Source organism: Sus scrofa, chromosome 12, assembly GCF_000003025.6.
Source record: "Sus scrofa isolate TJ Tabasco breed Duroc chromosome 12, Sscrofa11.1, whole genome shotgun sequence".
Classification (NCBI taxonomy): Eukaryota; Metazoa; Chordata; class Mammalia; order Artiodactyla; family Suidae; genus Sus; species Sus scrofa.
This window is the reverse complement of record NC_010454.4, coordinates 38,028,434-38,056,381: the sequence shown is the minus strand read 5'-3', so window position 1 is coordinate 38,056,381 and position 27,948 is coordinate 38,028,434. Positions and strand designations below refer to the sequence as shown.

At 49.9% G+C, this 27,948-nt stretch overlaps 1 protein-coding gene across 9 annotated transcripts in view; it reads left to right on the top strand.

Moving 5' to 3' along the window:
* The window catches only part of MYO19 (myosin XIX), a 53,867-nt gene that overhangs the window by 17,587 nt on the left and 8,332 nt on the right, over positions 1-27,948 (top strand). For 8 of the 9 annotated variants that reach the window (XR_002337206.1, XR_002337208.1, XR_002337207.1 and 5 more), the window contains exons 4-19: positions 5,947-6,088; positions 6,443-6,591; positions 8,741-8,854; positions 16,109-16,241; positions 16,875-16,944; positions 17,447-17,549; positions 18,211-18,307; positions 18,425-18,501; positions 21,113-21,203; positions 21,621-21,792; positions 24,318-24,391; positions 25,424-25,545; positions 25,707-25,820; positions 26,059-26,235; positions 26,575-26,727; positions 27,742-27,849. Coding sequence is in view for 6 of the 9 variants with exons in the window: in XM_021067311.1 (XP_020922970.1) it covers positions 5,947-6,088; positions 6,443-6,591; positions 8,741-8,854; positions 16,109-16,241; positions 16,875-16,944; positions 17,447-17,549; positions 18,211-18,307; positions 18,425-18,501; positions 21,113-21,203; positions 21,621-21,792; positions 24,318-24,391; positions 25,424-25,545; positions 25,707-25,820; positions 26,059-26,235; positions 26,575-26,727; positions 27,742-27,849 (1,896 nt within the window). In the remaining 3 variants the exon portion in view is untranslated. Of the gene's footprint in view, positions 1-5,946; positions 6,089-6,442; positions 6,592-8,740; positions 8,855-16,108; positions 16,242-16,874; positions 16,945-17,446; positions 17,550-18,210; positions 18,308-18,424; positions 19,695-21,112; positions 21,204-21,620; positions 21,793-24,317; positions 24,392-25,423; positions 25,546-25,706; positions 25,821-26,058; positions 26,236-26,574; positions 26,728-27,741; positions 27,850-27,948 lie in introns of those variants that run through there. The other variant, XM_021067314.1, reaches the window with a different exon arrangement.

Sequence of the window (27,948 nt, the reverse complement as noted above, 5' to 3'; positions counted from 1 at the left end):
CTGTGCCACGAAGGGAACTCCTGTATTTAGTTTTCTAATGAACCTCTATACTGTCTCCACAGTGGTTGCACTAGTTTACATTCCCACCAACAGTGTAGCAGGGTTCCCTTTCCTCCACAGCCCTGAGTTTTTATTTACTAAGTGTTGCTACTGGGCCGAGGCAGATGTTTTAGAGGATTCCTGCCCTTGAGGAGCTCACGGTCTGGTGGAGTCCTAGTCAGGTAAAGCAGAATGACCAAGTGTGAGGTCAGCCAGCCTCAAGGGAGCCATAGTAGACTCTGCTGCTTGACCTTCTCCCAGCCTTTTGGCTTGTGAAACAAGTTCGAAGCCTGGAGAGGGGAAGGCAAGACAGGCTTGTCTGCTCTGGGCTTTGTTATTGTTCATTTTTCATGTATTTATTATTTAAAAGGCAGTAATGTTCATCATAACTGTGCTAGCAGCTGCTCCATGTTGAGCCCCTTGCTATGCATAAGCGCTATACTAAGTATTTTACACATGAAATTGTGTTTAGTTCTTGAGAAAGATGCAGTATTGTATGTCTAGTGCTATTATATCCCCGTGTTGGAGATACGACTCAGAGAAGTGACATATTCAGGGTCACATTCATGGAGTTCCCGTCGTGGCGCAGTGGTTAATGAATCCGACTAGGAACCATGAGGTTGCAGGTTCGGTCCCTGGCCTTGCTCAGTGGGTTAAGGATCTGGCGTTGCCATGAGCTGTGGTGTAGGTCACAGACGCGGCTCAGATCCCGCGTTGCTGTGGCTCTGGTGTAGGCCAGTGGCTACAGCTCCAATTAGACCCCCTAGCCTGGGAATCTCCATATGCCGCAGAAACGGCCCTAGAAAAAGCAAAAAGACAAAACAAAAAAAACAACAACAAAGTCACATACATGAGCTTGGGTTGCTGCTGTGGCTTGGGTTTGATCCCTGGCCTGGGAACATTCATATTCTGGGAGCACTTGAAGAATTTGTCCTCAAGAGTATACCTGCTGCACCACGGAAATGGAAGACAAACTAAGCCAGCAAAGCAAACTGGAGTTTGAGAACCTGGTGGAAGAGACCAATCACTTTGTCTGCACCACTTTCGTGTCCAGGCGCAAGAAATTTGATGGAAAACAGGCATTAATGATTCCTCTGTCCTTGGAGATGGGATTAAGATGGCAGAATAGAAGGACTGGAGCTGAACTGCTCTCCTAAAAACAACAGCATTTACAACCAAATACTGAGCAATCTTCAACCAAATGGACTGGAAACTTTCAAAAAGATATCCTACTCCAGAAGACAAAGAGGAGGCCACATCAAGAGGTAGAAGGGGCGATTACTCTATATAAGCAACCCCATATGTCCAGGGTAGGAAGCCCCACAGGCTGGAAAGTAACTAGAGCACAGAGACTAACCTACAGGAGTGAGAGTTCTGAGCCTCAGATCAAACTCTCATGTGTGGGGATCTGGCTCTGGGAGAAAGAGCCCCCGGAGCATCTGGCATTGAAGGCCAGTGGGGCATGTGCGCAGAAGCTCCATGGGACTGGGGGAAACGGAGACCCCATTCTTAAAAGGAGCACATAGACTTTCACGAGCACTGGGTCCCATAGGAATCTGGGTCAAACCTGACTGCAGTTCTTGCAGGACCTCCTGGGGAAACAGGGGTAAATGTGGCTTGTTTTGGGGGAAGGACATTGGAAGCAAAGCTCTGGGGAATATTCAGCAGCGGTGCCTTTCTCTGGAGGTGGCCATTTTGGGAAAATCTGGCCCCACCTATCAGCCATGAGAAGCCCCAGGACAAACAACAATCCAGGTGGGATCACCGCCCCGCCCCTCAGTAAACCTGCTGCCTAAAGACCCCCCCAGGCACACAGCTGCCTCCAATCTCACCCAGAGAGGAAGCCCCATCCACCAGAGGGATAAGAATCAGCTCCACCTACCAGTGGGCAGGCATCAGCCCCTCCCATCAGGAAGCCTAGAGCAAGCCCTGTACCAACTTCAGCCACAAGGGGGACAGACACCAGAATTAAGAGAGGCTACAACTCTATTATCTGTAAAAAGGTCACCACACCAAAAACCTATAACAATGAAAAGACAGAGAAGTATAACTCAGATGAGGGAGAAAGAACAAACCCAGAAAAACAGCTAAGAGATCAGGAGATTCTCAGCCTCCAGGAAAAAGACTTTAGACTGTTAATGCTGAAGATGATGCAAGACATTGGAAATAACCTGGAGGCAAAGATGGATAATTTACAGGAAACGCTGAACAAAGAGATACAAGATACAAAATTTAAGCAAGAAGATATGCAAAATACAATAACTGAAATAAAAAATTCATTAAGAGCAGCCAACAGCAGAATACAGGAGGCAGAAGAATGAATAAGCAAGGTGGAGGACAGAATAAGGAAATTATGGATGCAGAACAGAAAAGAAAAAAAAAGATTGAAAACAAATGAAGAGAGTCTCAGAGAACTCTGGGACAATATTAAACACACCAACATCCATACTATAGGGGTGCCAGAGGGAGGAGAGAGAGAGAAGGGGACAGAAAACATATTCCAAGAGATAATAGCCGAAAACTTCCCTCACATGGGAAAGGAACCACTCACTCAAATCCAGGAAATGCAACAAGTACCATATAAAATAAACCCAAGGAGGAACACCCCCCGAGACACATATTAATCAAACTGACCAAAATTAAAGGCAAAGAGAAAATCTTGAAAGCAGCTACCGAAAAGAAACAAATAACATACAAGGGAACCCTGATAAGGTTATCAGCAGATTTTTCAGTAGAAACTCTGCAGGCCAGAAGGGAGTGGCATGATACGCTTAACGTAGTGAAAGAAAAAAACCTCCAACCAAGATTACTTTACCCAGCAAGGCTCTCATTCAGATTTGAAGGAGAAATCAAAAGCTTCACAGATAAGCAAAAGCTAAGAGAATTCAGCAAAACTAAACCAGCTTTACAACAAACACTAAAGGAACTTCTCTAGGCAGAAAAGACAGCAACAGGAAACAAAAATACCACAAATGACAAGGTTCACCAGTAAAGGTATGTATACAGTAAAGATAAGAAATCATCCACGCACAATTATGCCACCAAAATCAGAAATCATGAGAAGAGGAAGGTACAAATGCAGGACATTAGAGGTGCACTTGGAATTAAGAGACCAACAACTTAAAATAATCTTGTGTGTATATATATGTAGACTCTTGTATCAAACTTCAGAATAACTGCAAACCAAAAACCTACAGTTGATACACAAGTAAGAAAAATCAACTCAAATGCCATACTGAAGATAGTCATCAAGCCAGAAGAGAGAAGGGAAGAAAATAGAGCAACAAAGCCGCATTCATTATAAGCGATGTGGAAAATAAAGATAAGCCAAAATAACATTAAAATTACCCATAACTGGGAGTTCCCGTCGTGGCGCAGTGGTTAAGAATCCAACTAGGAACCATGAGGTTGCGGGTTCGGTCCTTGCACTTGCTCAGTGGGTTAACGATCCAGCGTTGCCGTGAGCTGTGGTGTAGGTTGCAGACGCGGCTTGGATCCCGCATTGCTGTGGCTCTGGTGTAGGCCAGTGGCTACAGCTCCGATTCGACCCCTAGCCTGGGAACCTCCATATGCCGCGGGAGTGGCCCAAAGAAATAGCAAAAAGACAAAAAAAAAAAAAAATTTACCCATAACTGGGAGTTTGCATTGTGCCTTATCTGGTTAAGAGCCCCAACATTGTCTCTGTGAGGATGTAGGTTCAGTCCCTGGCCTCCCTCAGTGCGTTAAGGATCCTGCATTGCCACAAGCTGTGTAGGTCCACTGTTGCTGTGGCTGTGGTGTAGCCCTTAGCTGCACCTCTGATTCAACCCCTCGCCCAGAAACTGCCATATGGCACAGATGCACATGTAAAAAGAAAAAGAAAAAAAAAAAAAACCACTACCTGTAATTGTACTACCCAGAGATAACTGACATTTTAGAGGATGTCCTGGGTTTTTACCCTAAATATGTATTTAAAGTATCATACTTTTTTTTTAACCTACTTTATTCATTGTAAGGCTGTGCTGTAAGCTCTTATTTGGACATTTGGGATATTTCCAATTGTCCTGCAATTATAAATGTTTCTATATACACTGAACACTCTTATGGCCTTTACCTAGGGTTGTTTTCTAGAAGCAGAATTGTAGCTTTAGGGACATATTCTAAGACTTTTCATGTATCATTGTCTAATTAGAAGAGTTGCTTTTAAAAGAAGAATAATAGCTAACTTTTAGGAGCATATATTAGGTGTCTTTTCTAAATTCTTTCTGTACTTATTAGTATTGTGGAGTAGGTACTACCAGTGTTCCCACTTTACAGATGAGGAAAATTGAGGCACAGAGAAATTAAGAAGGTTTCATAGGATTATACAGCTAGGAAGTGGTGGAGTCTAGCTTTTCAAGTCCAAGTCAAGGACCATTATCCTCAGCTGCCTCTCTGGTAGGATCAGGGCTGTTCATAAATTATTGGCTGGTTTGTGTGATTTTCTTCTTTCCCCTCTACTACAGGGATTTGCATGGACCCAACCATGCTCTGACCTCAGCATTTATCCTGGAAGTCAAGAGCCTCCCTTGTGCATGCATCATGATGGGCCCAGCTTCAAAGAACAGGCACATCTTTGGAAAGAACCTTATTCCTGGGCCTCTCAAGTGACACTTGCCACCTTGGCTTGAGGGTTTGAACTTCTAAGGTTCCCTTGTCTCATAAGGCACCCACACATGGGGAGTTCCCTTTGTGGCTCAGTGGTTAACAAACCTGACTAGGAACCATGAGGTTGCGGGTTCGATCCCTGGCCTCGCTCAGTGGGTTAAGGATTTGGCATTGCCGTGAGCCGTTGTGTAGGTCACAGACTCGGCTCAGATCCTGAGCTGCTGTGACTGGTGTAGGCCGGCAGCTGCAGCTCCGATTCGACCCCTGGCCTGGAAACCTCCACATACCACGGTTGCAGCCCTGAAAAGTGAAAAAAAAAAACAAAACAAAAAAACGAAAGAAAGAAAAGGAACCCACACATGTTATATCACAGACCCCTTCTCCCAGACGCAGATTTCAGCCAGGTTACTATCTTCTATGCCATCTTCCCTGCAGCCCCCGGGGAGAAAAGAGGAGAAATGGGATCAAGGAAGGAAAACGGAGAGAGGAAGCGTGGAAAGTGTTGACGAGGAGGATGGGCCAGGGAGAGGGAGAACCAGCCTGTTGCCCTTGGGGCTTGTTCTTGACCTCATCTGACTTCTGAGCCAGGATTCCTCTCAAGTAGACCAGGGCAGCAGGAGCTAATTAATTAGACTAAATTTAAGCCTCAAGAAGCAGGTGAATGAAGGCGTGGGGCTATCTCACCGGTGATTTTTCATCTTAGGCTGAATGAGCTCTTTTAGAAAAGGTCCAAACCATGGTTCGGTTCTTCTATTTTCTTTTCTGTTTTTTTCTTTTCTTTTCCAGTATTCCTGTAGCAGCCCCCTCACCTCAGTCCCCACTGCTGCCATCCCAGTAAAGTTGGTAGCTGGCCAGGCTGGAAGCTGGAATGCATGGCAGAGGGAAGGGGATAGCATTTACTGATTTTTTTTCTTTTTCTTTCTTTTTTCTTTTCTTTTCTTTCTTTCTTTCTCTCTCTTTTTTTTTTTTTTTTTCTTTTTGTAGCATTTACTGATTTACTGAGTACACGCTGTGTGCTGGGCACTGACTCAGTGCTTCTTGTCTTTTATTTTTTTTCCCAAACAGTTTTGTGAGTTGACTTTATTTTTCTTTGTTTATAACCTTAGAGAGGTTAAGTAATTCACCCAGGCTCACAGGCCAAGTAAGTGGCACAGCTGAAATTCAAACAACCAGATGATGAAGCTAAAGGCCTGTTCTCTTCCCACTGCGCAGGCCCCCACCCTAAGGTGGCTGCCAGCTGGTCTGAGTCCAAGCTCTCCTGACCCTGTTATTCCCACCCAGGTTAATGGCCACGGTTCAGGCTCTGATGCCCACAGTGGCGGAGAGTCCCTCAGAGAAGAGCTGCAGGAATTCCTGGGCGGGGAGGCCCTGCTGCACCAGCTGGATGACCTCACCCAGGTGAATCCTGTCACACTAGAGACAGGTATGGCCCCCAATACTCAAATGTGGGCTCTCTCAAGAGGGCGGGGGTGGGATGAGGGTATTTAGCACCGCTGCCCCTGGCCAGACCAAGGCAGGCAGGACTCCTGACCTGGAGCCAGGTGGGCTGCTCCAGACCTCTCTGCATGGCAGCAGCCCCCAGGCTTGCCGCCGGCACAGGCTTTGCTCCAGATTGGGCTCATCTTAATTAGATCTTGTACCTATTCATCAGGGAGCTGCTGGGATCTAATGGCTCTTGGCTAATTGCAAAGGGAGCGCTGTTAGGCGGATGTTTGTCTGCATATGCAATTCTGTCTCTGTTCGAGCCAGAGTTTGCTAAAAGGCACTTCTGCCTCAGTCCTGAGGTGTCTGCAGGCCCGGTACTCAGCAGACATGTTCTACACCAACGCTGGCTGCACCCTGGTGGCTCTGAACCCCTTCAAGCCCGTCCCTCAGCTCTACTCCACGGAACTGATGCAAGAGTACCACGCTGCTCCTCAGCCCCAGGTAAGACTCACCGCCTCCCATGGCCTCGGAGCTCCCCCTCCTCCCCAAAGCCACCTTGCAGCTTCCCTGTGCTTATCCATGTGTTTGCCAGCCAGGCAATCATTCAGAGTCTACTGGTGCCATGGCCTTGCCCACCAGGAGCTCACAGAATTTTGGACACATAACAGTAGGTTCAGAGTTCCCTCTGTGACACGACGGGATCACCAGTGTCTCTGGAGCACTGGGACACAGGTTCGATCCCGGGTCTGGCAGAATGAGTTTAGAATCTGGTATTGCTGCAGCTGTGCCATGGGTCACAACAGCGGCTCACATCTGATCCCCAACTCGGTTACTCCTCATGCCATGGGGTGGCCAAGAAAACCAAAAAACTGGGAGGTGCAAAATGGGAAATAGAGAAATATTTATTCAGTTCATTTTGGAACCTGAAACGGGAAATAGAGCAGATGATTTTTTTGTTTGTGAATTTATTAATAAGGGATTTACAAGAGTACTTTTGTGTATTTAACAGAACACTTTTTTGGAAAAGGAATAAAGTATATTCTTTGCCCTAGAAGATTGAGCACATGCTCACCTGCGCTGATTAGAATGAGGAATAACTTCTTGCAGAGCTGGGGATGGAGCTGGTACCAACGAGTCAATGTTGAAGTGCAGGGAGAAGCAAGAGCAAGCTTGCTGGCAGGAGGGGAAAGAGGCAGCAGATCAGGGTGGGAGGATAGGCCGAGGCTGTGGGTGAAGGGTCTGAAGCACCACAGGCGGCGGAGAGAGTCCGGGGTGAGGTAAGGCTGCCAACAGCCCACTGTGGGGATGATGACTCGGGAAGTTGGGGTCATGGAAGTGAGATGGGAGACAGAAGAGCTGGAGGCTTTGTAACAGTTTGGGTGAGAGGTGCATGGGGTGAAGGACCATTCTGACACCGTCCAGGGCGGTGCCCTCTCCCTTCGAGAAGCTGTGGGGAAGTGATCATCGCTGGCCGGGCTGTGCTGGGCTGGCTGCGCCTTGCACGGGTGGCCTGGCTCATGAGTGGTTAGTGTCCGAATAAAAGTCAGGCGAGGTCTGGCCTAGGAGCCCGTTTCTTTCTGATTGTCTGCTTCTTCAAAGGCAAAGCCATGTCATGGTCCCCTCTGTCCTCACTGCCCAGCTTAATGCCCAGCACATTGAAGACAATTAATGTTTATTGATGGAAAGGAGAAGAGCAACTCTGGAGTTCAAATCACATGTGCACTTTCATTTGCTGAGTGGCCTTGAGAAGGTTATTTAACCTGTCTGAACCTCAGTTTTCTCATCTGTAAAATAGAGTTAACGACCCAACTAATACACAGACTTCTTAGGCAGTAATTTGTAAGAAAGTTTTTGCAAACTGCCAAGTACAATAACATAAAATAATAACTAACCAAATAAGACTATTAAGATGGAGTTTCCAGAGTTCCCATTGTGGCTCAGTGGAAATGAGCCCAACTAGCATCCATGAGGATTCGGGTTTGATCCCTGGCCCCACTCAGTGGGTTAAGGATCTGGCGTTGCCATGAGCCGCGGTGTAGGTTGCAGACATAGCTCGGATCCTGCATTGCTATGGTTGTGGTGTAGGCCAGCAGCTGTAGCTCTGATTCAACCCCTAACCTGGGAACCTCCATATGCCGCAGGTGTGCCCCCAAAAAGTTTAAAAAAAAAAAAAGATGGGAGGATAAAGTGTTAATGTCACAGAATGATCAAGATTGGCACTGCTTCCAGACTTGACAGAAGATAAAGGGAAAAAGCCCACAGGTGTTCCTGTCATGGTGCAGCAGAAATGAATCCAACTAGGAACCATGAGGTTGCGGGTTCGACCCCTGGCCTCACTCAGTGGGTTAAGGATCCAGCGTTGCAATGAGCTGCAGTGTAGGTCACAGACGTGGCTGTAGTGTAGGCCGGTGGCTATAGCTCCGATTGAACCCCTAGCCTGGGAACTTCCATGTGCCATGGGTGCAGTCCTAAAAAGACAAAAAAACAAAAGCCCACAGTTGGGCCTAACGTTATTACCGCCAGGAAATTTTCCGAGTGGAAGTCTCTTGACACTGCTGTGAGCAGCCTTCTCATCTCAGTTATCTCTGCATCAACCATTCCTTGAAAACAAGTGTTGGCTTACATGACCTTTCACCCCTTGATGTTTCAGAAACTGAAGCCCCACATCTTCACTGTGGGTGAACAGACCTACAGGAATGTGAAGAGCCTGATGGAGCCAGTCAACCAGTCTATCGTTGTCAGTGGAGAGAGTGGTGCCGGAAAGGTAGGAGGGCTTCTTTGCTGCCCTCTCTGCTTCATCACTGGACAGACAGGCAGAGAGGCGGGGGGTCATTTCTTGTGGAGTCACTGGGCAGCGGTGGGAAGGCACTGGGCAGGAAGTCATTATAGCTCTGCTGTAACCCCGCGACACTTTGCTGCCAGAGCCTTCATTTCCTCATTGAAGGGCTCGCCCAGCTCTGACATCATTGGAAATACAAGTCAGCTGTTGGGGGTTCCAGCACAGTGCTAAGAGCTCATCACACAGATACTTAGCTTTCTCAAACCCAGTTCTTCTGCTTTTAAAATGGCAGGGAGGGCACAACCAACCCCCAACGCATGGGACTGCTGAGCGTGAAGTGAACCATGTACTTCAGGCACTTGCCATGTGGCAGCACTCCTCCAAAAGTAGCTGGGGTTACTGTGGGAAAGGATTTGTTGGAGTAGCCCATCTGCACCTCTGGGTTGCCCTTGATGGCAAGGGCAGTGCATTGGGCCAGCTGTGGGTAAGGTCAGAGACTCCCAGTGTGGCCCACGTGGTCCCTGAGCAGCAGAATCACAGCAGATGAGACAGAATGTTAGACAACGAGGGGTGAGTCGTTGCACAGCTGGTCAGAGGAGGCTACTGACCCAGGCTCCACTACCTTCCTATCAAGCCTTACCAGCCACCCTACCCTTTTGTCAAAGGATTCTTTGGACCATAAGCCGCCTTGTCCTATACTCACATCTGAGAGCATCACTGAGCACATGCCGGGTTCTGGGCCCTGGGCTAGCCAGTAAAGAGTGGCAGGGGGAGGAACAGGAGGAAAAGTGCAACAGCTGGTTTTCACGGGGCTCGGAGCCCACTGGGAAAGACTGACAAGGAAAGAGATGAAGACAGCAAGCAGTAGGGATGAGGGATAGAACTTGGGTAAGGAGGAGATCTTTGAGAGCTATGTCAAGATGACCAGTGCAGTGGCTCCTGGATGACGCCCATTGTCCTCCAGAATTGCTCTGGGGAGCTGAGGCTGCACCTGGCTCAGGACCCGTGCAACCAGAGCTCAGTAACTCTTTGTTGAACAGCCATTGTGGTAGGGAGCTGGACCTGGTATCTTTTTAAAATTTATTTTTAAATATAGTTACATTGTTCAAAAATCATTCAATACTACAAGGCTCATGAAGAAAAACAGCAACCCTGCTCTGTATCTCTCAAACCTATTTCTTCTCTCTAGAGGCAATGACTTTCCCATACTTGAGCACTTTGCTTGGGTGTCTGCATCCATATTTCTTTTTTTTTTTGCAGAAAAATTAGCACATTTTTATTGATGAATACAATATGCTTTATTAGAGATCTTTTTTCCTTTTTTTTTATTGCTCAAATGAATTTATCACATCTGTAGTTGTATAATGATCATAACAATCTGATTTCACAGAATTTCCATCCCATAGCCCAGGTACATCCCCCCATCCCCTGCATCCATATTTCTAAACAACATGCTTATATTATTAGTTACTAATTTTTCAACTTTGGACCTTATCTGTCCATTACCTGATTTGATGAGGATTTAGTCCTATTTGCCTGCCCCGAAATACGTATGGAATTATATCATGATTTCTAAGTTAATAAATAGTATTTGTATTACAACCATGTATGTGTTATTCACAGCAGAGCTAGGTAATATACTATAATTATGTTTCTTGTAAAATTTTTACTTTCTGCTTGATAATTGCCCCATATTTTTCATTTGTTATAGTTTCTTTTTTTTTTTTTTTTTTTTTTTTTTTTTTTTTTTTGTTGTTGTTGCTATTTCTTGGCCGCTCCCGGCATATGGAGTTCCAGGCTAGGGTTAATTGGAGCTGTAGCCACCGCCTACGTCAGAGCCACAGCAACGCAGGATCCGAGCCGTCTGCACCTACCACAGCTCACGCACGCCGGATCGTTAACCACTGAGCAAGGCAGGACCGAACCCGCACCTCATGTTCTAGTCGGATTCGTTAACCACTGCGCCACGACGGGAACTCCTGTTATAGTTTCTATATACCTATTATTAGTTGGCTACAAACTTGTCACCAAAACTGGAAAACACCTACCCAAACTGGCAAGTACATCAGGTGCTTTTTCTTGGCAACCCTTCCTAGAGCTTTTACATCTCCTGCTCCCCTCTGGACTGGTGGCTGTCAAGGGCTGCTGGCACACAGCTACTGCCTGGGAGCTGTCTGCCTCACTCTGGATACTCAGATTGCTGTCTGTCCTGTGATAAATATCCCATTGTTGGAGCCCAGTGGCTTCCTCTTCTTGCTTGTTTTTATGGAGCACATTCTTAAGTAGCTTCCCGGCAAATGTTTCATGAAGGGCATATTTTTGAGTCGCTGCATATCTACGAATGCTTATTTTGCCTTAATTTGACATGTTGGCTGGATTTTATAATTTCACATTGGAAATCATTTTCTTTCTGAATATGCAGTTATTTCCTTAATATTCTTTTGAGTGTTGCTGTCGAGAATCCCAGTCCATAAATTGGTGAATTTGTGTTTGCTTTCCAAAAGTTTTTAGGGTCGTCTCTTTTATCAATAGGTATTAAAATTCACAGTGGCGTGTCTTGGTATGGTTGTTTCTCATTTGCTGTGCTAGATACTTTGTGTGGGTCTTTTTAACCTTGAAACTCATGAAACTCATGTTTGTTTGGGAAGATATTTTTGTGTTACATCTAGTAATTTAATAATTTACTTCCCTTGTTTTCCCTTTCTAGAACTCATATTAGTCTGAAGTTTGATAAATTGTCTAAATGCCTATTTTTCTCATCTATTCTTCTACCTCTTAATATTTTGGTCTGTCTTCTGGGAGATACTCTCTTAGAATTTTTAATTTTTATCCCCCCCATTTTTTTTTTTTTTTTTTTTTTTAAATAGCCACACTTGTGGTACATGGAAGTTCCCAGGCTAGGGGTCACATTGGAGCTGCAGCTGCAGGCCTACACCACAGCCACAGCAACATTAGATCTAAGCTGTATCTGCACCTTATGCCACAACTTGTGGCAATGATGGATCCTTAACCCACTGAGGAGGGCCAGGGATCAAACCGCATCTTCATGGATACTGTGTTGCATTCTTAACCTGCTGAGCCACAGTGAGAACTCCTTTATCAAAATTTTTAATTCCAAATGTTCTTCCTTGTTCTCTGAATATTATTTTCCCACCAGCGTCCTGTTCTTATTTCAGAGGATTGCTGTCTTCTCTTATATTTGAGGATATTTCATGATTTCTCCTTGTCTTCTGCTCTTTTCATTTCTGTTTCCAAAATTCATTTGTTTCCTTCTAGTTCCTTTTCTTCCTGCATTGTGATATTTATCATTCATGTAAAAGAAGTTTACCAAATAGTTAATGATCCTTGAATTTCTGATAATAATTGAGAATAGGGAGTTCCCATCGTGGCGCAGTAGTTAACAAATCTGACTAGGAACCATGAGGTTGCGGGTTCGACCCCTGCCCTTGCTCAGTGGGCTAAGAATCCGGCGTTGCTGTGAGCTGTGGTGTAGGTTGCAGATGCGGCTTGGATCCTGCATTGCTGTGGCTCTGGCGTGGGTCGGTGGCTACAACTCCGATTTGACCCCTAGCCTGGGAACCTCTGTATGCTGCGGGAGCGGCCCAAAGAAATAGCGAAAAGACAAAAAAAAAAAAAAAAAAAGAGAGAGAGAGAATAAGGCATTAAGCAGCTGATTAGAATCTCTTTTGCTTATGGGCAGGAGACCTCACTATGGGTAGCTTTCTAAACTTGTGGGACCCTGAATGTCTATAACTCTTCTCCTGAGCTTGTCAGTACCTTCAGAAAAGATTCTTCTAACCTTCATCAGAGAGATGGAAACTGTAGTTAAATGGCCACGATAAAAACATGAGTACGAAGGTACTTAGCATCAGACTAGACATGCCAGAAGAATGCATCAGTGAACTTGAGAGTGGGTCAGTAGAAATCAAAAAAAAAAGAGAGAGAGGAAAAATTGAAAAACAAAGAGAGAAATGCATTCGAGAACTTTGGTGTAATGTCAGGATTTACTGTACTTGTAATTGGAGTCCCAGGAGAAGAGAGAGGATGTGGATCATAAGTAGTATCTTCAAAATTATCAAAAGATGCTAAGCACAGAGCCTAGGAGCTCAGGAAGCACTAAGCAGGTGGAATACAAAGAAAACACACCTAGGTACATTATAATCAAATTGCTGAAAACCAGTCATAAGGAAAAAATCTTGAGGGAAGCTAGGAAAATATACATAAAATGGAACAAAAATAAGAATGGTAACAGGCATCTCGTCAAAAACTACAAGATAAGGAGTTCCCATCATGGCGCAGCGGAAATGAATCTGACTAGTATCCACGAGGATGCAGGTTTGATCCCTGGCTTCTCTCTGTGGGTTAAGGATCCGATGTTGCTGTGAGCTGAGGTGTAGGTCGCAGACGCGGCTCAGATCTGGCATTGCTGTGGCTGTGGTGTAGGCTGGTGGCTACAGCTCCCATCAGACCCCTAGCCTGGGAGCCTCCATATGCCATGGGTGTGGCCCTAAAAAGACAAAAATAAGAAAGAAAAGAAAATGAAAACACAACATATCAAAATTTGTGCTTAAAAAAATTGAGTTCCCATTGTGGCACAATGGGATTCACAGCGACTTGGGAGTGCTGGGACCCAGGTTCAATCCCGGGCCTGGCACAGTGGGTTAAAGATCTGGCCTTGCTGCAGCTGTAACATAGGTCACAACTGCGATCCCTGGCCTGGGATCTCCATGTGCCGTGGGGCGACCAAAAAAGAAAAAGAAAAAAACAGTGCCTACAGGGAAATTTGTTGTAGCATTAAATGCTAATGTTAGAAAAGAACAAACTCAAATCATTGATCTGAGTTTCTGCCTTAAACTAAGTGGAAAAAGAATAAAGTAGTAGGAGTTCCCTGGTGGCTCGGGTTAAGGACCTGGCGTTGTCACTGCTGTGGCTCTGGTTACAGCTGTGATGTAGGTTCAATTCCTGTCCCTGGTATAGGGGACAATCCTCCCATGCCGTGGGCATAGCCAAAAAAAGAATAAAGTAAATCCAAAGTGAGCAGAAGAAGGAAATAAAGTGGGGTGAAAAAAATAAAAAATAAAAAAAAAATAAAATGAAATCAATAGCTGTGTCTTTGAAAAGATTAATAAAATGTATAACCCTCTAGTCAAATTTGAAGAGGGGAGAAGATAAATTACAAATGTCAGAAATGAAAGAATAGACATCACTTAAGATCCTCCAGATAAGAGGTTTTTATTAACTATTTCAGTAAATTATACAATTTAATGAAATTGAGAATTTTTCTTTTCTTTTTTTTTTTTTTTTTTTTTTTTTTTTGTCTTTTTAGGGCTGCACCCATGGGCACATGGAGGTTCCCAGGCTAGGGGTCTAATCAGAGTAGTAGCCGCCGGCCTGCGCCAGAGCCATGTCTTCGACCTACACCACAGCTCACGGTAACACCAGATCCTTAACCCACTGAGCAAGGCCAGGGATCGAACCCGAAATCTCATGGTTCCTAGTTGGATGCGTTAACCACTGAGCCACGACGGGAACTCCGTGCAAGAAATATTTTGAAATACACAAACTGCTGAAGCTCACACAAGAACTATATCACCTGACTGTCTAAATCTATGAGAGAAATTTGTCACAGTTAAAAACCTTTCTGTAGGAGTTCCCATCATGGCGCAGCAGAAACTAATCTGACTAGGAACCATGAGGTTGTAGGTTTGATCCTTGGCCTTGCACAGTGGGTTAAAGATCCGGTGTTGCCATGAGCTGTGGTGTAGGTTGCAGACGCGGCTGGGATCCCGAGTTGCTGTGGCTCTGGCGTAGGTCGGTGGCTACAGCTCCGATTGGACCCCTATCCTGGGAACCTCCATATGCCATGGGTGTGGCCTTAAAAAAGACAAAAGACAAAAAAAAAAAAAAAAAAAAAAAAACCACAAAAACCTTTCTGTATGGAAAGTCCAAGTGGCTTCATTTTGTGGATTCTACCAAATATTTAAGGAAGCAATATTAAGTCTGCACAGATTTTCTCAGAAAACAGAGGAGAGGGAACATGACCTACTTCAGAGGAAGACCTAAAAGAATTTATTTAAAAAAAGCTACAACTAAAGAGTTTAGTGAGGGGTGGGGAGTTATCGAGGTGACAGGATACAGAGTCAGTATATAAAAATCTAGGAGTTTCTGTCTTGGCTCAGCAGTAATGAACCCAACTAGTATCCGTGAGGATTTGGGTTCAGTCCCTAGCTTTGCTCAGTGGGTTGGGGATCCGGCATTGCCGTGAGCTGCAGTGTAGTTCACTGGCACGGCCTGGATCTGGTGTTGCTGTGGCTGTGGTGCAGGCCTCAGCTGCAGCTCTGATTCAACCCCTAGACTAGTAACTTCCATATGCCATGGGTGCAGGCCCCCCCCCAAAAACAAATCTTTTGTGTTTTGGTTTTTGCTTTGGGGGAAGGGCAGCGCACCTGCAGCTTATTGAAGTTCCCAGGGTGAGGGTCAAATCGGAGCTACAGCTGCTGGCTTATTACATCACACAACACTAGATCCCAGCCGTGTCTGGGACCTACACCACAGCTCATGGCTATGCCAGATCCTTAACCCACTGAGCGAAGCCAGGGGTCGAACCCATATCCTCATGGGTACTAGTCAGGTTCGTTTCCACTGAGCCAGGACAACAAACAAATGGAAATTAAAATGAAAATAGAGCTCATCTCAACTGGTCAAAAACAAAACTGAAAGACAAAAATTTTTTAAGAACTTGAAAAAAAGAAAAAACAGAATTTTATAATTAGATTTCCTGCATGTAAATCACAGTCTTAACGTTTACTAGATATGTAATCTTCCATAAAATTAACATTTTTTTTTTTAATGCTTCAGTTTCGAAAACAAGTAGTTTGTAATCACACCTGCCTCTCTAGGGTTGGTAAGAACATGCCTAGAAAGTCTCCTTAGTTCAGGGTCTACCACAGAGTCATCAGTTAGTCGTGAGCCTCAGAGGCACTGAGTCACTGCTCAGGTCAAGGTGGATTGTCCTCCGCCCAGCCCCCTTGTCTCTGAAGCTCACGGGCAGGAGCTCGGAGAAGTGGAAGTAAGTGTCCCCATTTCCCACATGGGGAAGCCCTGGCCCAGGGACACAGGTGAATTCAGCATGCCCCCTTTGGTCAGCAGCACACATTAGAGAAGAGGGCTCTAGTGGGCCCAGGCCCTCTGGCAGGCTCAGAGGTGGGCACAGCACCCACAGGGCAGTTTCTGTCGCAGACATGGACGTCCCGCTGCCTGATGAAGTTCTACGCTGTGGTGGCCGCCTCACCCACATCCCGGGAGAGCCACAAGATCGCAGAGAGGATCGAGCAGCGCATCTTGAACTCCAACCCCGTCATGGAAGCTTTTGGTAAGCTCAGGATCCACTGCATGGCACCTTAGTCCTGCTTCCTCCGGGGTTTGCCCCCTTTCATCGGGAGGAGCAGTGTCTTGAGACCCTGTCGTGAGGGGCGGGAGGACGGCTTAGCCTCACTGCCTTGCATCCCCAGCCTCCTCCCAGGTTAGAGGGGGTGTCACTCACTCCTTCCCCCACCCCCCTCCAGCCTAGGCAGCTGTAGCATTGGTGCTGGAGAGGACCTTCTGGCTCACCCAGTTCAAATCCAGCCTTCCGAACAGTTTCCTGATGGTTCAGAAAGAGGCCTGATCTAAGCACACACAGCACAGCAGTTGGTGTCCACGATGCTTTCTCAGTGTTGTGCCTTATTGTCTACCTTGATAGTAACAGCTTGTTTTTTCATCCTTTCCCTTCAAAGAAAACAGTCCCCGACTGCTTAGATTTGCTCTATCCAGTTCATTGCCAGGAAGCTCTAACCCTCCTGAATCGCACTTGCTAAAGGCCCAGAGCCCAGGCCCTTGTCCTGTTCCCTGTGACATGGAGACCAACAGAGGGGCCTTTAGGTGACTTGAGGATAGAGACCTGGCCCCAGCAGACCACAGGCACCTTGGCCCATGGGGACTCTGTAAACGTAGGTGTGCTCTGCAGGGAACGCGGGCACACTGAGGAATAACAACAGCAGCCGCTTTGGGAAGTTCATCCAGCTCCAGCTGAACAGGTGATCTCTGCTGCCCCCTGCTGATGGGGGTGTGGGAAGTTTGCAAGTGGCTGGGGCAGAACCCAGCTCCCCCTGGAGTATGTGGGATAAGTGCACCTGAGGGTGATTGTCAGACCTGGAGAACTAGGGCTGCTCCAGCCTCAGGGGCCCTGGGGCAGTGTGCTGGTCGCAGCCTGTATGTTCTGCCTTCTGCGCTTGCTTGGAGATGTCTAGTTAAACTGCCACGTCTGGGCCATACCTCTGATCTTGAAGCTGGGTCTTGCGTTCCCGCCTTGGGCTGAGACAAAATGATATACAGAGGCCTTGGTCCTGCTCATGACTGGTTGCAGGGGAATGTCTCAGATTCTGCCCCTCAAGGATCTACTGCATGGCCTAGTCTTTAGGACCCTCGCAGACTAAGTAGAAGACGTGGGGGCAGGTTGCAGTCTGGCCACAGTAAGTACCCAATAAATGGCTGCAAGCTGGACAGGCAAATAATGGGCTCCAACTTGCTTGTGCTCAGAACCCAGCAGATGACCGGAGCTGCAGTTCAGACCTACCTCCTAGAGAAAACTCGAGTGGCCTGCCAGGCCTCCAGCGAGAGGAACTTCCACATCTTCTATCAGGTCTGTACCAGGGTCCCACAGCCACCCGGATGCAGGGCAGAGATGGGTCTGTGCCTCTAAACCTTCCCCTCCCCCGTCGTATCACACCTGCCTCTTCGCCTGGCTTTCAGCAATGCCACTTATCCCTGCAAATTTTCTGTAATGCTTCTGCCACACGCTGCACCTTGCCTCCTGGGGTGGTTTTGGCGCGGGGATATGCTTGCCTTCTCCATCAGATCAGGGCCCTGCAGCTGGGACTGTCTCCAGTGGAAACTGTCCACCTCAGATGGAGAGCTGTCCTCGAATGGCAACTGTCTCCTCCAGCATAACAAGGACTGCCCTAGACTCTGCCCCCGCACCAGCCTGGGGGTCTCCCGAGGCCTGAGTAGTATTCTCCTTGCTCTCCCATTGGGGCCGGAGGCTTCCCAGACGGGATTGTGCTTGCTTCCTCAGACTGCAGGCCTCCATCGGTGGATTATTTTTGCATCAGGTTGGAGACCCCCCAAAACTGTGTGTTGCTGTTTTTGCCCCCCTTCCTGCTCTGAACTTACCACGGAGACCTCTCAGCCTTGTGATGTCACTGCCATTTCTCTCTGCTCTCATCCCAGCCCCAGGCTTATGTAGGCCTGGGCTTCTTGGCACCTGGCTCAGCCACCTGTCCCCCCTCCCCCCCCACACACAGATCTGCAAAGGAGCCAGTGCAGACGAGAGGCTCCAATGGCACCTCCCCGAGGGAGCCACCTTCTCCTGGCTGCCCAACCCAGAGAGGACCTTGGAAGGTGGGGAGCCTTACCCAGCACCCTGGGTGGGTCCCTCAGGGCCTGCCTCCCTCACCCCTCATCATCCCTGCTGACCTCTGGTCCTGACACTGGGCTGTGACTCGGATTCCTTTTCAGAAGATTGTTTCGAGGTGACCAGGGAGGCCATGCTTCATTTGGGCATCGATGCCCCCACCCAGAACAACATCTTTCAGGTCAGAGGAAAAGCCACACCTCTTGCACATGGTAGTGGTGATGGGCAGCCCCTTTTATAGGGCCCTTCTCGCAACTCGTGAGTCTCCTTTCCTGGGGATCTAGGACTTTAGGCCCCGCTTTCCAGTTTCCAAGGAGTTAGTCACCCCTCTGTGCAGTCGAGCCTAGAGACAGGGTGGCAGGGTGGACAGTGGCATGGAGGACAGTGGCAGGGCACTGTGCTGTGGAATACACCAGCACAGTGACCCACAGAGGGCACAGGGCAAAGTGCCTGGGTCAGTCATTACTCCAGTAATTGGAATAGAGAAGCAGTACTGCCACCTGTTTGTCTAATGTGTTAACAATTTTAAATCTTGTTCACACTTCTTAGCTCACTTGGTTTATTCAACAGTCCCACGGGTGTGGAGATTATTCCCATTTTATGATTGAGAAAATCAGGGACCTGCCCACAGCCAGACAGCACTAAGTGGGGCAGATGGAGTTTGGACAAGACGTAGTAATTCTGACTTGCCCTCCTCTTCCCCCTCCCCTTGGGACACGGTGCTGACCCAGGCGAGCCGGCCCCGCTCAGCCCCACCAGCAGCCTCTCTTCTCCCATCTGCCCTGAGCAGTGGGAAGGGAGCCCTAGGACTGGCTGGCAGCAGAGACAGGGATGCTGCTGCAGGGGGGTGGCGGTACAGTGGAAAGTGTCCACTTTGCAGCCTCCAGATGGGGGCTGCTCAGGCGGTAGAGGGGGGTCACAGGTACCGCCAGCCAAGAGCTAGGCGAGGGGACAGCACATGGGACAAGCCCAAGAGAAGTGGGCGACCCCAGGAGTACAGACAGGAGTGCTTACTTAGGGGTGGCATGACCCTCTGCCCATCAGGCACAGCAGTCTTCTCCTGAGGTGAACTGTGGCCTGAGAGTGGGTCGCATGTGGATACAGCCTGAGACCAGACAGGGGTGGTGGCGGAGGCCCTGCTCTCCTGTTAGCAGGTCCAAGGGTTTCCAGGTTGCTGGACCTGGAAGTGCCCTTTCTGCAACCCCTCGTGGCTCACTCGTGTGGATCATTGTTTGCAGAACCCGAGAACACAGATCTTCCCTAGGCTGGGCTGTCAGAAGGCCAACAGTGCCGAAGAAGGGCCAAGAGAGCCAGAGCCAGGCCCCACTGGCCACACAGGAGGCCCAGTCCACAAAGAACAGAAGCAGCATTCCCATGCAGTCTGCTCCTGGAGAGGGGGAGGCAGAGGGGCAGACTCTGGGTGACCTGGCAGCGGAAGGATCTGAAGTCAGACTGCCTAGGTTCTCATACTGCTTTCTTTTTTTTTGTTTGTTTGTCTTTTTGCCATTTCTTGGGCCGTTCCCATGGCATATGGAGGTTCCCAGGCTAGGGGTCTAATCGGAGCTGTAGCCACCGGCCTACGCCAGAGCCCCAGCAACGCGGGATCCTAGCCCGTCTGCGACCTACACCACAGCTCATGGCAACGCCGGATCGTTAACCCACTGAGCAAGGGCAGGAACTGAACCCGCAACCTCATGGTTCCTAGTCAGATTCGTTAACCACTGCGCCACGATGGGAACTCCTCATCCTGCTTTCTGCTTTACCAAGTGTGTGCCTCAGGCTTGTGATTTAACCTCTCCCTGTCTCATATCTGTCATGGGTATCACCATAGCAATGCCTCGTTTGTTTTTTTTTTTTTAATACAGGGATTTTATTTATTTATTATTATTATTATTTTTTTTTTTTTTTGTTTTTTTACTATTTCTTGGGCCGCTCCCGCAGCATATGGAGGTTCCCAGGCTAGGGGTCTAATCGGAGCTGTAGCCACCGGCCTACGCCAGAGCCCCAGCAATGCGGGATCCGAGCCGCATCTGCAACCTACACCACAGGTCTCAGCAACGCTGGATCCTTAACCCACTGAGCAAGGGCAGGGGTCGAACCCGCAACCTCATGGTTCCTAGTCGGATTTGTTAACCACTGCGCCACGACAGGAACTCCTCTCATTTGTTGTTGAAAAGATTATGAGAGGAGTTCCCACTGTGGCACAATGGGATCGGTGGTGTCTCTGCAGCACCAGGATGCATGTTCGATCCCCTGGCCTGATACAGTGGGTTAAGGATCTGGTGTTGCCTCAGCTGTGGCATAGTTCGCAACTGCTCCGTATGCCTTGGGGCAGCCAAACACGGGGCAGGGGAATAAAACACAAGATGCTTTGGAATTCCCGTCGTGGGGCAGTGGTTAACGAATCTGACCAAGAACCATGAGGTTGCAGGTTCGATTCCTCTCAGTGGGTTATGGATCCGGCGTTGCCGTGAGCTTTGGTGTAGGTTGCAGACACGGCTTGGATCCTGCATTGCTGTGGCTCTGGCATAGGCCGGTGGCTATGGCTCCAATTAGAACCCTAGCCTGGGAACCTCCGTATGCCGCAGGAGCAGCCCTAGAAAAGGCAAAAAGACCAAAAAAAAAGGAAAAAAATGCTGCATGTAACTTGTATAGAATCATGTCTGGCCAAGTCGTGGAGAGCTGCTGTTAATTATTTTGTTATGGCTGTATTCAGCAGGAGGGAGACCCTTTCCAGGCTGGGCTCCACATAGTAAGGAGGTCCCACTTCCTGTCCTCTCCTGCCCCCTCAGGCCCTAGCTGGACTCCTGCACCTCGGCAACATCCAGTTCGCTGACTCCAGGGACGAAGCCCAGCCCTGCCAGCTGATGGACAGTGCTAAGTGTGAGGGCCTGTGGCGTGTGGGGGCTGCACCTCAGGCTCTGGTCACACACCCATGAAGCAAGGCAGGCCCTGCCCAGAAAAGAGCCAACATTTGGTGGGATTGGGGGAGGGAGGCTAGAGGGTGAAATTTAGAATCAGTGCCCTTGAAGCCACCCGCTGGATAAGTTACTCCTCACCCCATCTCTGCTGAGACAGCGTCGTCCACATCTTGCAGATGAAAAAATGAGAATTGGGGGGTTTATAAAGTAGTTTATCCCCCACGTGGCAGTGTGGACTGGGACATAGACATCCTGAGTTGAAGTCCTGCCTTGGCCTTGGGCGACTCTCCTCACCCACCAGCCCTGTGGTTCTACTGTGGTGACTTTGAGGTGCCTTGTGTAAAGGGCTGTTTGGATGGAGGGGGTTTGTGCCTTCCAGGCTCTGCCAGGACATCTGCCTCGCTGCTGCGGCTTCCAGAAGACCTTCTGCTAGAGACACTGCAGATTCGAACCATCAGGGCAGGCAGGCAGCAGCAGGTGTTCCAGAAGCCCTGCTCCCGGGCTGAGTGTGACACCCGCAGAGACTGTCTGGCCAAACTGGTCTATGCAAGGTGAGTGCTCTGGGCCCTGCCTTCCTCCCAAGTCCCCCCATCTGGAGTTGGACGACACCTCAGGCAGTATGACGCGTGAGGATTGCCAGATAAAGCATGGGTTCCTCTCTGCTCCCAGATGTTTGGGGACAACAGGGAGTGGCTCCTGGTCTTTCCCCGAGCAAGGCCCTTAGCCTCGATTCCAGAGTACTCTGTTTGGGAGGGTTGCCACTCCTGGCATACATTCAGCGCATTATTAAAGTACTGCCTTGACCTTGGCAATAGGTGAGGAACGCCTGCCTGGCTCTTGGCTGGTGAGGCAGGCCCCAGAGTTGATGTGGAGCCCTCCTGGGTCCAGCCGTAGACCCATGGGGGACTAGGCTCCTCTGCTCTGTGTGCCCCTGAACCCAGGGAGTTGGGTAGACAGTGGTGGAGCCACAGCTTCGCCCACAGTCTTGAGCAACACTTCGCAGCAAGTGGCGCCCAGAACGGGGAAGGCAGAGGTCCTGGCCTTTTTCCGGTGGTTTTTCAGGCATCTCCACTCTCTGGCCATGTGGTTAGGGGTGGTGTCTCACCCTGGGTCCTGAGACCCTTCAGGGTGCCATTGAGGGTGTCTGAGGGCCCAGAATCCTGAAGTTGTGGGACAGAGCACGTGTGTGTACATGTGCTTATAGGAACTCGTGCACCTGAGGAGAGGGTCCCCCTGCTTTCATGACCTTCTCAAAGAGCTGAGAGCCTGAAGCATTGCTGAGAGAGTTAGATCCTCTGAATAAAAATGGCCCAGGACATCCGGGCCTGGTCTGAGCCCAGTTCAGCAGAAGACTCAGTTTCTATCCCCTTGAAGCTAATTTCAGGTCAGCATTTCAGGCCAAAGTTTTGTTTTGTTTGTTTTTTGTTTTGTCTTTTTGCTATTTCTTGAGCCGCTCCTGCGGCATATGGAGGTTCCCAGGCTAGGGGTCCAATCGGAGCTGTAGCCACCGGCCTACACCAGAGCCCCAGCAACGCGGGATCCCAGCCGCGTCTGCAACCTACACCACAGCTCACGGCAACGCCGGATCGTTAACCCACTGAGCAAGGCCAGGGACTGAACCCGCAACCTCATGGTTCCTAGTCAGATTCGTCAACCACTGCGCCCCAACGGGAACTCCCAGGCCAAAGATTTTTAAACCCTTTGTGTCAAGTCACTGCACAGTGAGCAGATAAAGTGTGGCAGTCACAGATAGTGAGCCTCTAGTCAGAACATTTTACACACAACAAACAGGTTGTCGTATCACTGAGTCACTCATTTTAAGGAAGAAATCCCTTACGTAGTGTCAGCTGAGTCACCACTTTGTACAGCAGCCATCCCGTCTTCTCAGGGGCAGTGGTTCCAGAGTGCAGGAGGCCATGGTCAGCCTCGGATGGACGCGGGACCCATCTGTGCAGGACTGGTAGGGGGATGTGCTGGGGCCTTGAGCTCAGGGCTTCACAGGCCGAGTTCTGCGGGGCAGTGCGGTGAACTCCGTTCTTGGCAAATCCCACCCAGGCCTACCCTTCAGCCCCTCTCATCAGGAACCAGCTGCATATCAGGCCGTGACTGAGGCAGACGCACTCCCTGTCTATCCCCAGAGTCTATAGCAGACCTTGGAGATGTTGTGGGTTTGGTTCCAGACTCGCAACAAAGCAAGTCACATGAATGTTTTGGTTTCCCAGCGCATAGAAAAGTTATATTGGAGTTCCCGTCGTGGCGCAGTGGTTAACGAATCCGACTAGGAACCATGAGGTTGCGGGTTCGGTCCCTGCCCTTGCTCAGTGGGTTAACGATCCGGCGTTGCCGTGAGCTGTGGTGTAGGTTGCAGACGTGGCTCGGATCCCGCGTTGCTGTGGCTCTGGCGTAGGCCGGTGGCTACAGCTCCGATTCAACCCCTAGCCTGGGAACCTCCATATGCCGCGGGAGTGGCCCAAGAAATAGCAACAATAACAACAACAACAACCAAAAGACAAAAGACAAAAGAAAAAAAAAAAAAAAAAAGAAAAGTTATATTGAAGTTCCTGTTGTGGCTCAGCAGGTTAAGAACCCGACTAGAATCCAACTCGATACTAGGATTCTATCCCTGGCCTCACTCAGTGGGTTAAGGATTTGGCATTGCTGCAAGCTGTGGTGTAGGTTGGTTCTAGCGTTGCTATGGCTGTGGTGTAGCCTGGCAGCTGCAGCTCTGATTTGACCCCTAGCCCGGAAGCTTCCATATGCCCCACTGTGGCCCCACAGTTTGTAAAAAAAAAAAGCACAGTATCTGAGAAGCCCAGTAAAACGAGATGTGCTACACTTGGTCCTGTGCTCAGTCTTGACAAGATGACAAGCCAGTCTCTGTGCCTGGGATCCTGCATAGCCACAGCCTGCATTTATAGGAGGTGGAGACAGGCTGGGCGGGAAACTACAGAAGAGGGCTTAGCTCTTGACCTCAGGCCCTCTGAGGTGTGGCACCCAGGCTGGAAAGGCAGTTCTGCCACCCCTCAGGCTCAGCCGGACCCCTCTCACCGGACCCCGCTCTTCCCCACCCCAACAGGCTGTTTGACTGGCTGGTGTCGGTGATCAACAGCAGCATCTGTGCAGACCCCGACTCCTGGACCACTTTCATAGGTAACAGGGCTCACCCTCTGGGAGCCTCTTCCAGAAAAAGGACGGAGAGGAGTTCCTGCTGTGGTGTGGGGGCCGGGTGGGGGATGATCTGGTTTGTTTCTGCAGTGGCTCAGGTTTGATCCCTGGCCCAGCACAGTGGGTTAAGGATCCGGTGTTGCTGCAGCTGGGGTTTAAGTCAGAGCTACAGTTTGGATTAGATCTCTGGCCCAGGACTTCTGTGGGTGCGGCATGCATGCCTAAACAGACAAATATATGTATCTTTGTAAATTATATATATATATATATATATATATATTTGTAAAGTATATATATAATACATAAAGTTATATATATTTGTAAAGTGTATATACATATAATATATAAAGTTATATATATTTGTAAATTATATGTAACATATATTTGTGAATTATATATATTATATATATATTTGTAAATTATAAATATATATATGTAAATTTAAAAACAAAAGGACAGGAGGGCCCAAACAGAGAGGCAGAGCCCTGAGTCGGCTCCTTTCCCTGCCCTGCACCATCTCCTCCCTGCCACCAGTGTGTGGGTGACGTCTCTGCTCTCTGACTGTCCTCAGCTCTCCAGGCTCAAATAGCACCCGGGCCACAAGGGCCCCCTCTTTCCTTGGAGGCCCAGCTCTGGACTCAGGAGAGTAGTGGGGGTAGTGACAGGGCTAGATGAGAAGGGACGTGGGGACGGGATACCATCGCTAGGACCTGCGTGGGATGATCACGTGGGGAGGAGGTAAAGCACAGAGGCGGCGGCAAAGTGCTCACAGGATGCTGAGGTTTAGGTACCACCTGAGCGGCGGAGACCCAGGCCGTCCAAACTGGGTGGGACGCAGAACGTTCCCTGGGGCCTCTTTCCTTCATGCTCATTCGGCCTTTTCCTGCTCTGGCCTTTTCCTGCTCTGAGTTCCGAGGGGGCGTGAAGTGATGGGAACCACCCTGGGGCGCTCTGCCCACTGCCGCCTCCCCAGCAGCCCCTCAGCCCCCACCCCACAGGGTCTCCCCTTCCTGCCAGGCTTGCTGGATGTGTACGGGTTTGAGTCGTTTCCCAACAACAGTCTGGAACAGTTGTGTATCAACTACGCCAATGAGAAGCTGCAGCAGCACTTCGTGGCTCACTACCTCAGGGCTCAGCAGGTGAGGCTGGGCCGGCCCTGCGTCCTTTCTCGGCGTCTGACCAGCCGGCTTTGGTTCCTTCTTTGATGCCACCTGGAACATGCTGCGGTGCTGAGGCCAGTCTTGGGGTGGGCCTCAGACCACAGCTGCCCTCTGCCAGCCCACCCCACCTCTGCCCCTAGGAGGAGTACGCGGCTGAGGGCCTGCAGTGGTCATTTGTCAACTACCAGGACAACCAGACCTGTTTGGATCTCATTGAGGGGAGCCCCATCAGCATCTGCTCCCTCATGAACGAGGTGGGAGGCTTGCTCGGCGGCTGCACGGAGGGCTTTTCTGGGAACTTGAAGACCGTCCTGTACCCCCTCTGTGCCCCTTTCTTTCCATCTGCATAATGTTTTGCTAGTTCTATAGCCCTTCTTTCTCAGGGTCACCATGGGACAGCTCTGCTCCCACAGGGTCCCCGGGGTGGGGACCGTGAGGGGTGTGAGCCCCGCTCACTGTGGCTGACGGCCCATCCCATCCCGGCCCACACAGGAATGCCGCCTCAATCGGCCAAGCAGCGCAGCCCAGCTCCAGACACGCATCGAGAGCGCCCTGGCGGGCAGCCCCTGCCTAGGCCACGACAAGCTCAGCCAGGAGCCCAGCTTCATTGTGGTGCATTACGCAGGGCCTGTGCGGTACCACACCGCGGGCCTGGTGGAGAAGAACAAGGTGAGGGCTGGGCTGTGGCCTGTGGGCACTTGAGTGAAACAAGATGCTGCGTCATTGCTGCGTTTATTTGGAAGCTTCTCTCGAGCCCCCTCTCCCTCCTGAATATCCTCTCGGGCCCATCTGTCTGAGATCTCTGCTATTCAGGCATGACCTGACCAGAAATGACACTCATGTCTCAGTGGGACTTCTGCTTCTAGGCCTCCAGTGGACCAGCTTGGGTCTCTTGGGACTCAGGCCCTGCTCTTCTGGGGCCTGGGTGAGCCGGGCTGGCCACCCGTGGACAGCCGTGGGTAGCACTTCACCTGCCCTCACCTGCAGTTCTTGTCCTTTCCCCCATAGGACCCCGTTCCCCCGGAGCTGACCAGGCTCCTGCAGCAATCCCAGGACCCCCTGCTCAAGGTGCTGTTTCCTCCTGACCCTGAAGAGAAGTCCCAGGAGGAGCCCTCTGGCCAGAGCAGGACCCCAGTGTTGACCGTGGTGTCCAAGTTCAAGGTGAGTCCAGTGGCGCTGACACAACATACTCAGTTCGCTCATCCATCTCCAGTGCTTGCCAAGCACCTCCCGGAATCGGTGCTGTGCTGGGGTGCACTGGTGAGCCAGGCAGACGAGGTCCCGGTCTACGGGGCTCATAGCCCCATGTGGAAGACAGAGGCAGGATACTGACAGATGGACCCGGGGGGTAGTTGGCGTGATGGGAAGCCTAGGGGCCTGAGGGCGGCAATGGGGCCCTCAACCCCTGCTGAGAGGGTGATCATGGAAGCGCAGTAGTTACCTAAACCTCTGTGACTGGCCCGCTCCCAGCTCCCTAGCTTCCTGCTCAGACTGTCCTCAGCCCAGAGCAGACTTGTCCCCTCCTCCAGCAGCCTATCCTTCCTGCTGTCTCTCAGCCCTGGCGCGTTCTGCTCCACCACCCTGGGTGCTCCTGCCCCTCAGCTCCACACTCACTCCCACCCTCCCTGCCACTTGTCTTCATGTATTCCTTCCAACCACAGCCTTATCACCTCCCTGAGGAGGCACAGGGGAGCCCAGGTTTGGTCAGCACTTTCCTGCCCAGCCTCAGACACAGCACTGACAGGCCCATCCCATGTCCAAGGCCCAATAGGCTCTGAGCTGTGAGATGGCGCCATGTCATAGCCCTGGCACAACTTCAGCATACAGGACAGGCCTAGTCACAACAACTGTCACCCAAAGGAACGGCAGGAGGTTCTGAGGTGGCTCTCTTCTGGGAAGATTGCTCTGGTGAAGGGGGTGGGGAGGGGGGTGGAGGCTGAGTCCAGATGCAGGAAGACCAGCCAAGTGGAGAGTCACAGTCAGGAAGGGTCCCTGGAGGGCAGAGGTGAGCAGAAGGAGGTCAGGAGTACGCTGTGGGCACGCCCACTGAGAACCGGCAGTCACCCAGGGTGGGTGGGTGTCCTGGTCTCGGGCTGGGAGGTCTGTAGAGGTGTCACTAGCCAGGGCCCAGCAAAGCCCTCAGACAGCCTGGCCCACGGTCTCTCCCCTCTGTAGGCCTCCCTGGAGCAGCTTCTGCAGGTCCTGCATAGCACCACGCCCCACTACATCCGCTGCATCAAGCCCAACAGCCAGGGCCAGGCACAGATGTTCCACCCGGAGGAGGTGATTCACATGGGCCCAGGGCTACTTCGTGGGGAGTCCCATCTAGCCCAGGCCCTGGAGAGGGGAGGGACAGGACATCTGCTCCAAATGGAATGACTT